A 9452-nucleotide genomic window follows, 5' to 3' on the forward strand; every position below is an offset into this window, starting at 1 on the left:
AGGAATTTATTTTTATAGGAAAGAGTCAAATGTCAGACTCTCATAAGACTGCATTTGGGGAATTTACAAACAGCCTTGGGGGGTGGGCGGTGCTAAATAACTAACCCTGAGCCACTGTTGACACATGTGGTTGTTCCTAAGGACTCATTCCACATGGCCCTCTATCTACTTCTCTTTTCTATTTGCTGTTCTGTCCTTCCACTCCTTGTGCCCATTAATTCGATCTCACAACTCCCCATTCCTTTCTACCATCTTCCCCCTTCCTCTGCTTCTCCACCCCACCATCAGCTCCAGTGTTCCCATTTCTGTGCTTCCTGTCCTACTCCTACACCTGCCATCCTGGTCTCTAGTTCCTCTTCCCTCTGCCTTTCCCATTAGCAGCCTGCTTTTGTGCCCCTGCTGCATTCCCTTCGTTCACTAGACATTTTTGCTCCTCTTTCTTGGCATTACTCAAGCTGGTTTTGACAGAAAATGAGCTCCTGCTGTGAGATTTCTTTTCATTTGAATGTTCCATCTTAAGCGCCACATTGCTCATCTGAACACAGTTTGCCAGACTCTTCATTTTAGCCTCATTCAGGAAGAAGTCCCACTCCCAGGTCTTGTTATGCTTTAGAGAGTTCATCTGTTCTTTGAAATTCTTCAGATCCTGCTTTATCGAGGGGGAGATTTTGAAGCAGAACGTGAGCTCCAAGTTGGAGGAGCTCTCTTTTTTCGATATGTCCAATAGAAATTGCATGCTGAGGGTCATCGCCTCCTCCGCTGCCTGCTCCCTGTCACTCAGCAGCCTGTTCACCTCCCTGAGGGACTCCGCCCCCAGCTGGCTCTGGTCCTCTTTCACCAGGTAGGACATGGCGTGAAAAAACTCCTGGAAGCTGATGTGGCGGAAGCTGTAGAACTTCTTGATGTCAAGCCCCTCTTGGTAATCGTGGCTGCTCAGGAAAGCAGCAAGTCTGGGCCCATCTAAACTGTGCTTCCTGAGGTCAGCTTCTTCGAACAGGAACCTCTGGTGCTGGATCCCCTCGGCTGCCAAGGAGCACAGACCCCTCAGGACCCTGTCTCGGGTGAGCTCCGAGGGACCATCGTTGTCACTGGGCGGCAGGAAGGTGGAGACGTAGGCCATGAAGATGTCGGTGCCACTACTGGGAGTCTCCGAGACCTCCCCGCCTCTCTCCATCTGCCCCTTCAGCCAGGAGCAGACCACCCAGCAGATGCCTGGAACCTGACATGCTTGGTAGAGAACGTCATTTCCACGTACGAAGTCAAAGGCCTTCTGGGCTTGCTCCTCATCCGCGAAATAGGACTGGACATACCTCTCCCTCTCTTCCTCAGAGAAGCCTCGGACGTGGACATGGCGCGGTTGTCTCAGCAAGGACTGCAGGTTCCGCAGAGCCAGGGGCCGCGTGGTGATGAGGAGGGAGCAGGTGGGAAGCACCTCTCTCCGGATGAGCCGGTGCAGCATGTCCTGCGCGGGGCCGGGCCCCGGCCTCTTCAGCCTCACGGCAAAGGGCCTCTGCAGCTCGTCGTAGCCGTCCAGGATGAACAGGAGCCGCTCCGGCTGCCTCCAGATCTCCATGACGGGTGCCTTACTGTCCCCGCAGCACCAGAGGAGGAGCTGGTCCAGCGTGGCCCCCGGCAGCAGGCCCACTTCTCTGCAGCTCACGTAAAAGACATAATCAAACCGGCCTGGGTACAGCGTGCCAGTGGCCCAGTCCAGCACCATTTTTCTTGCCAGTGTTGTCTTCCCTGTGCCAGCGGACCCCTGCAGCACCACGGTGGCCGGGCCTGGGGTGGGCTTCTCCCCCGGATCAAACAGAGCCTCCACCGTGACACAGTGCAGCTCCTGCCCAGTCTCGGGGCTCCCGGGGCTGGCCATGGCCACCAGGAGCAGCTGGTTGTAGCTGCGGCTGACTCCCTCTTCTTGCCTCTCCTCCAGGCAGCGCACGTACTCTCGGTATGTTTCTCTGTAATCTGAGCCAGACACATGGTGCATTAGGTGGTGAGATGGGAACAAAACAAGACAAAATGGCCCTGCGAACTCGGGACACTGCTCTTTACGCGTATCTTCTGTGCTCTCTAACTTGTATCTCCATGAAGGTTATACATCTGGCTTCATGTGGAGGGACATATATATGTATGAGTGTGTGCGTGCACGCGTGTGCATATTCATGTGTGTGGTGTTCGCATGCACATCTGTGTAAGTGTGCAACATGTGTTTAGTGTGTGAATATGTGTGGGAAGTGGTGAACATTTGTATCCATATGTGCTCATGGGAGCGTGCTTATGGAAGCTTGTGTATTTTTGTGTAGGGAAGGCGTGTCAGCGGGCACCAGCAAGTATGTGTTTATAAGAATATGTGTGCATGCAAAAGTCCGTGTGCATGTGAATGTCTGCGCCTTTGAAGTGGTGAGAAGAGAGAGGACAAAGGGAAGGCGAGCTGCGGGATGGTGAAGCCACAGGAGGCTGTTCTAGGTAAAGGTCGGCCAGCGGCCGCAGATAAACCAGCTGCTGAGCAGGAGCGTGGCTCTGAGTCTATGGAAACTCCCATCTCCGGGCACAGGTGCTCTCGGGCATGAAAGGAGCCTGTGGAGGGAGCACTGGCACCACAGACACGCCCTCGTCTCCAGCACCCAGGAGAAGGGGCAGGAGGCCACTTGGGCTCCACGCCCACCCACTCTTCCACCGTTGCCCACCCGTTCCCTGGAAGAGCCGGGCACAGGAGCAGGCTGTCCTCTCTGAGAAGCAGCCTGGGCTGCCTGCGGGAGAGCAGCCAGGGAGAGGACTGACCCACGCCCACATGCCGTTTCTCTGGTTAGCGGGAAGCCCTTCGCCAAGACCACCCCCAGTCTCCAAGCCCCTTTCTGGCACCACAGCTGGAGATAGTGGCTAGAAGATCCCTTAATCTTTCTATAAATAAACCCCACCCTGAGCTCCGACCCTTCACCCCCCAGTCATGAGTCTTTAGATGGAGACCACTAGGGCCACTAGGACCCTCAGGCACAGGGTCTCCCAAGCATGGGCACAGGACAAGAGAGAAAGAAGACCTAAGTTAGAAATGTTTTAGAAAGGTCATGGGGGAGGGGGAGTCCAGTGCCACCCTGACCTCCCCTTGTCCTCTGCTGTACTCACCATTTAGACAGATGTGGCTGAGCTGGTGCACAAGTTCTAACAGGTTCATGACCTTCAGCACCTTGCACACCACTTTCACAGCCTCATGTGCTCCGTACATCAAAACCAGCCGAGAAGCCAGGTCCACCCGACTCAGGCCCTCCAGCTCCCCTCGGGCCAGCCCCTGGTCCCCAAGCAGGGTTCTGTCCCATAAGTGGAACTTTAATATCTTGAAGTCATTTTCATCAAGGTCTCTCAAGGCCGAAAGCAATGCCTTCTGTGGGTTGTTGGGCAGGGCCAGGGCCATGGTGTGAAGGGTCAAGTTCAGACCTGTGACCTGGAGAAGGGGGGAGAGAAGAAAGGGGAGTGAACTGCTGAGGGAAAAGCAGCTGAAGGCGCCTCAGTCTGTCCTGCTTTCTGGGTGCTCAGCAAGCCACCGAGCACAGCCAAGGAAACAGAGAGGCATGCCAAGTTCCAAGAAAGACAGGGAAATTCCCTGCATGCCTCTTTGTCATTGTCTGTGTGGCAAGTAGAAGTAAGGTATGTGGGTGTGTGGATCTCTGTCTGTCTCTCTATCCTCTCCCTTCTCCCTCCCTCTCACACACAGTGTTTATCAGGCCCTGTATGCTTCCTTAGACAGTCAGGGTTAAGAAAACAATTATATTTTTCTGGGACAGCAGAGATATGGCAAGAAGGTAAAAAACTATACTGCCCTAGTTGGTTTGGCTTAGTAGATAGAGCGTCGGCCTGCAAACTGAAGGGTCCCAGGTTCAACTACAGTCAGGGGTACATGCCCAGGTTTCAAGCTTGATCCCCAGTTGGGGGTGTGCAGGAGGCAGCCAATCAGTGATTCTCTCTCATCATTGATGTTTCTATCTCTCTCTTCCTCTCTCTTCCTCTCTGAAATCAATTAAAAAATATTTTTTAAAAAGTACAAATAAATAAAAAAAACTATACTCATCAACCCATTGGCCTTACACATCAGCCTCATGGACTCAGTAACACAGGATTTCAAAGCAGGAAGTCTTGTCATTCAGATAAGGAGACAAGTTTTAACCATGATAAAAGAAATGGCCACTTTGAGGGCCCACTTTGTGCTACGTGATTAACATATATTATCTCTTTGACCATCATGTAAACTGTCTTGGGGATCCCTCCAGATGAGAAATTTTCGGAATTTTCTGGAGCTAGACCAGTGGGTATAGAGGTGGGATTTAAGTTCTGGTCCATGACTTGGGCAGATAGAGAGAGAAAGAGATGAAAACACAAAGACACAGTAGACGGGCACAGAAACCAGGTAGTTAAGCTGCCACCCGAACCTGGAGGGAGATGTAGAGATGAAAGCGGCAGAGAAAAGAGGGTGGGGTCCTGCGCTGTATTTGACAAAGAGAACTAAAATGTGGGCAGGGTGCCAGTCCTCAGAAGAAGAAAACCAACAATTGATAGAAAACTTTCAGAGTTCAGAATTATACCTGTGATCTAAAGGCAGTGGGGAAGCCATCTTGGTAGTAAAATGTCTGAGAGTGAGCAAAAGGTATTTGGAAACCAGGAAAGTGGTTTAGCTTCAAATATCAGCATTTTGAGTACATACCAAAAGAAGAGAGAAAATTGTAGGAATCTGTTAGGATATGACGTTGGCTGCAAGTCACAGGGCAATTTAGAAATGCAGGAGCAATTTGCAATTAAGCCTCAGGTTCCCCTGCAAATCTCTGCCATGGGCAGCAGGAAAGAACAGAAGACAGCACTGGAGCCTGCCTGGGTGTGCCCTCCAGGCTGTTCAGTCGCTGGAGGCCGGGGGAGGCCAGGAGAGCGGGAGGTGAACCCCGGACAGTGAGCTCCAAGCAAGGTCCTGGGAACTGACTGAAACAGATCCCCTTTCTGATCAGACAGCTTCCCACGCCAGGCCTTGTCCAATAGCCACGCTCACTAGTTCACTTCTGCTTGGTGAGGCTGGTATTAAAGGGCTGGGTGTGAACACCTGGACACGTATCCTATGAAACTCACCAGGCCCTGGTACTCATGGGCTAGACCAGGTGAAGAAACACAAACAACTACACATTCCACCTGACCTCGCCAGCAGAGAACTTGCCCTCATTCTTCAATATATTACAGTTGAGAAACAAGGCAGGGGCTGAAGGAAACTTCTCTGTCACCAACAGAAAATGATGCCCCATCTCCCTCTGAACCCCAGCCCTCCTCTGTAACATGACTCCAGGCCAAGCTGGGGCAGTCTGATAGAGAAACAAAGGAATCAGGATGCTGTCACCACCACCACTTGGCCATGGCACCCTTTCTTTCCGTTGTTGGAACCACTGGGTGACATGCTCACATCCCACCAAAGTGAAAAAGGAGGAAGCCTGGAGCTTCATGAAGCAGGAACCCAAACAAGGAGCAAAACCAAGGCCTGGAAGGCAGCTGGTCAGAGGGCCTAGGCAGCTGATGGCCCAGGAAGCCCTGACCGGGCAGGATGGGGTCCTGATAAATACTCTCCAGGTGGAAAAGGATGGATTGAGAGATTTACTGGTGCCACTGGCCTTCAAAAACATCCTACTGAGGGCCTATTAGACGGTATGAGAAAAGCTAACCATAAATACCAACACAAAAGTGAAACAAGGAAACTACTATCTCTAGAAAAAAAATAACAAAGGAAAACCAAAAAAGGAAGTCAGATTTTACATAATAGTAAATTACAACACTCAGGTGTAAATAACATTTGCATAGAAATAATAACATGATCACTGAACACTGATCTAACTAAAATGTATGATATAACCACATTGGAAGGGTAATCACGTCTGGTGGTCCCTGTATTCTCCATAAAATATGAGTAAGAGCATTCCCTAAGCATGAGAGGGCTAGGTAAGGAGGGGAGAAGCTAGGAGGTGACTGCTGGGAGCCTCTCTCCCGTGCACCTTTCCTTTGCCTCCAAGCTTCCCATGCCCATTGCTTGGGGAGTTCTCTGAGTCCAGGAGAACAGGTAGGAATAGGAGTTGTTCTCTCTCAGAGCCTTAACCAAGATGAGGCTAGAGACAGAAACATTACAGCAAAGAGCCAAGCCCAAGAGACCAAGATGGGAAAATAGAGTGAAACACAGCCTCATAGATCCTGTGACAGAAGAGAGGAGTGAGGCCACTTACTATGAAGGCTCTCGGGTCTGCCTCCCCTAGAAGGCTCCAGGCCTGGAGATCACTGGCTGGGGACTGAGAGTCACACCTGAAGGAAGTAGAAATGAGATACCAAAGAACCAATTTTAATTGGAGGGTGGAGGCAGGAAATGAAATGAGATCTCCCTCCCTATTAACCCTGGCCTGGCTGTGGGCAGAACTGACAACTGGTACAGTTGAAGCCCAAAAAGGGAAGAGATGGAGACAAAAGAGACAGAGACCAAGGGTGGAAACAGTCAGAAGAGATACAAAGAGGCACAAGAGAGAAATAAGCAGAAGAAACAGAAAGTCAAAGCAAACGAAACAGAGAGAGAAACAGATAAAGTTAGCTGATGGGTACAGCTCTCTCTCTCTCTCTCTTCTTCTCTCCCCCTCCCTCCTTCCCTCGCTTCCTCTCTCTCATCCTATCTAATGAAAGGGTAATATGCAAATTAACCATCACTCTGTCACAAAGATGGCGGCACCTATAGCCACAAGATGGCAGTGCCCAGTCCTCTCAACCCCATCAGAGTCCCCCAGTCCTGGGGGGGGGGGGGGGGGCGGCCGCTGAGAGCAGGCAGAGTGAGCTGCCTGGTGGAATGCTTGCTTCGTCGCCACAGCGATGAGGCAAGCATTCCGCGCGGCTGGGCATAGAAGAGAAGGAACCGGTGAGCTGAGCAGAATCGAGTAGCCCCCGACTCCCAGGCAAGGTCAAGTCTGGGCGGCCAGAGGGTAGAGGGGGTGGAGGATAGTGTGACAGGAGTGGCTGGTGGTGGAGGCACAGGGGTGAAAGCCGGCTGAGAAAGAGGAAGGAAGCCCTTTATCGGAGTTCCTGAGAACAGGGAGGGAAGTCGTTTGCATTTCACTGCCACGGATGGGCCTCTGGGCCGAGGAGAGCCTCTGGGCAGTGGGCACGGAGCGGCCAGGCCCCGTAGAGAGCTGCTGGCACACAGATTTGTGCGCAGGGCTACTAGTCATTCTATAAACAGAGTTCAGCCTACCTGGATACCTCAGTCAGCCATTGAAAAGCCAACATCCTGGATGTGTGCACCCCCTTGTTCTGGCCAGTCAGTATCCCTGGGAAGGCCGTGCCAACACTCTCCTCCTGCCCCTGAACTATGTGGCTGGAGAAAACAGTAAAAGTTGACCAGATCCCTGAAGTCTCCGGCTGCCCTGGGTCCTCCCATAATTGATCAATCAATGCCTTTGAAAGCTAGCTCTCTGCCCTTCCTCCATTGCCCCAAGGCTGAACTCCACCCTTGCATTGCCATTCTCTGCAAATCACCTTGCCTCCAATTCCCTCAGAAAACATCACTTGACAGGAGCTCCTACAACTTCCCTTCTCTCTCCAGAGTGTCTCCGATTCTTCATCCTCCCCTTTATCCTTTCTTACCAAAGAGAAATATCTGTAGTTCTTGGTGATGAAGGGTCCACATCCAACTCAAATCAGCATATGAGTAGGGGGTCCCAAGGGTTGTGCATGGTCAGTTGGGGCAGCAACACCTCTTCACTGGGAGTGGTTCTCTTCTCTGGACTTCTCGCTATGGAATGATCTCAGGGCACCTGCCGGGCTGAGGCAGACCCCCACCAGGAACCCATAAGGGAGGCCACAGCCCAGGGCAGCCTCTCCAGCATCTTCCTCATCCTGCCCAAGACCATCCTCTCAGCTAGGCTTCTCCATTCCTGTCTTGTTTAATTACATAGCTCCCTGTACTCACGCTTGTATATTATATCTTTCTCTCTCCTCTAGACCCTGACCCTTAGTTTAAAATATACTTAAAGCTCTTCCAGCCTAAATTGCCCCCTCTCAATACTGATGTTCCCCTAGCTACTGCCTTAAATGTCTCTTCTTCCCAGAAACTTCCTTGAGAGAGTAGCCAACACTCACTACCATCAATTCAAACTGACCATTCTTTCACATTTGAATTCTGATTTCCATGTGCTCCTCCCCACATCCCAGTTCCACTGACAGTGCTGTACTAGGGTTGCTGAAGATCCAGGTCATCGAATCCAATTCTTCTCTAATAGACTGTATATTGTGTTTGGGGGAATTTAAAGAATAATGTATGTCTACACAGAGCACTGACAGGGGAGCAGGATTGTGTGTCAATTCTAATGATAGTGGGCAGCTCCAAGGAGAAGGCAGTTCTTGGGCATAAGAAGCCCAAACTCATTCACCCAACTTGACAGCTGAATGCTGGGACCTGACCTAATTAAGGGAGATGATAGATTTCCTGACAGTCAGGTGTTATCACAACCATTATACCAAGAAAAAAGGCCGGGCTCAGAAAAGAAGTCTAAATTGCCCAAAGTTACACAGTGTGCGATAGCATCAGAGCTCTTTTTATCACATAGTCATGGTAACAGCTACCACTTAATAATAACTGCTGTAATCAGGCACATGCTAAGAGATTTAGAGAGCATTATGCGTTTAATCCTCTCCCAAAGTACAGACTAGAACAACCTTGGGCAAACTACGGCCCTCGGGCCGGATCCGGCTGTTCTATCCGGTTCTCTTGCTCTCCCCTCTGCTCCTTTACTTGAATTTATATTAGTTCACACAAACACTCCATCCATGCTTTTGTTCCGGCCATCCGGTCCAGTTTAAGAACCCATTGTGGCCCTCGAGTCAAAAAGTTTGCCCACCCCTGGACTAGAATCTCCACTGATTACTCCACAATGCTGCTGGGATGTCTAATGGACATTTCAGTGGTGACACATCCAAAAATGGTCTTTTCCCAGAAACCTGCTCCACACTTGTAGCTTTCACTATCAGTCAGACAACTTCTTTACTAGTTGCTCAGCACACAAAAATTGGAGTCATCTCTTTCATACTTATACAGTTTCTCAGAAAATCCTCTTAGACGAAAGAGAGAGAGAGAGAGAGAGAGAGAGAGAGAGAGAGAGAGAGAGAGGAAGGAAGGAAGGAAGGAAGGAAGGAAGGAAGGAAGGAAGGAAGGAAGAAAGGAAGAAAGAAAAAAAATCCTCTTGTCCCCACCCTCAAAATATACCTGAAATCTGCCCACCTCTCACCATTTTTACTGCTACTAGTTTGGTGCCAACCACAATCATCCCTCACTTAGATTACCTGGTATTCTCCTACCACGTCTCTCTGCTCTTTCTCTCTCACCTGCCTCTCCCCCATCATATTCTCCTCAAAGCAGCCAGAGCGATCCTTTTAAAACAAGGCAGATCATGACCCTG

At 50.6% G+C, this 9452-nt stretch overlaps 1 protein-coding gene across 1 annotated transcript; it reads right to left on the bottom strand.

Annotated features, from left to right (window-relative positions):
• Positions 1–346: 346 nt before the first annotated feature.
• On the bottom strand, positions 347–3412 carry NLRP10 (NLR family pyrin domain containing 10; the record flags this gene model as incomplete). Its single annotated transcript, XM_080640087.1, has 2 exons — positions 347–1968; positions 3127–3412. 2 exons carry the CDS (start codon positions 3410–3412, stop codon positions 347–349), a joined length of 1908 nt encoding a protein of 635 aa, XP_080496213.1.
• Between the last annotated feature and the right edge of the window lie 6040 nt (positions 3413–9452).

This window comes from Plecotus auritus (assembly GCF_963455305.1).
Source record: "Plecotus auritus genome assembly, chromosome: 9".
Taxonomy (NCBI): Eukaryota; Metazoa; Chordata; class Mammalia; order Chiroptera; family Vespertilionidae; genus Plecotus; species Plecotus auritus.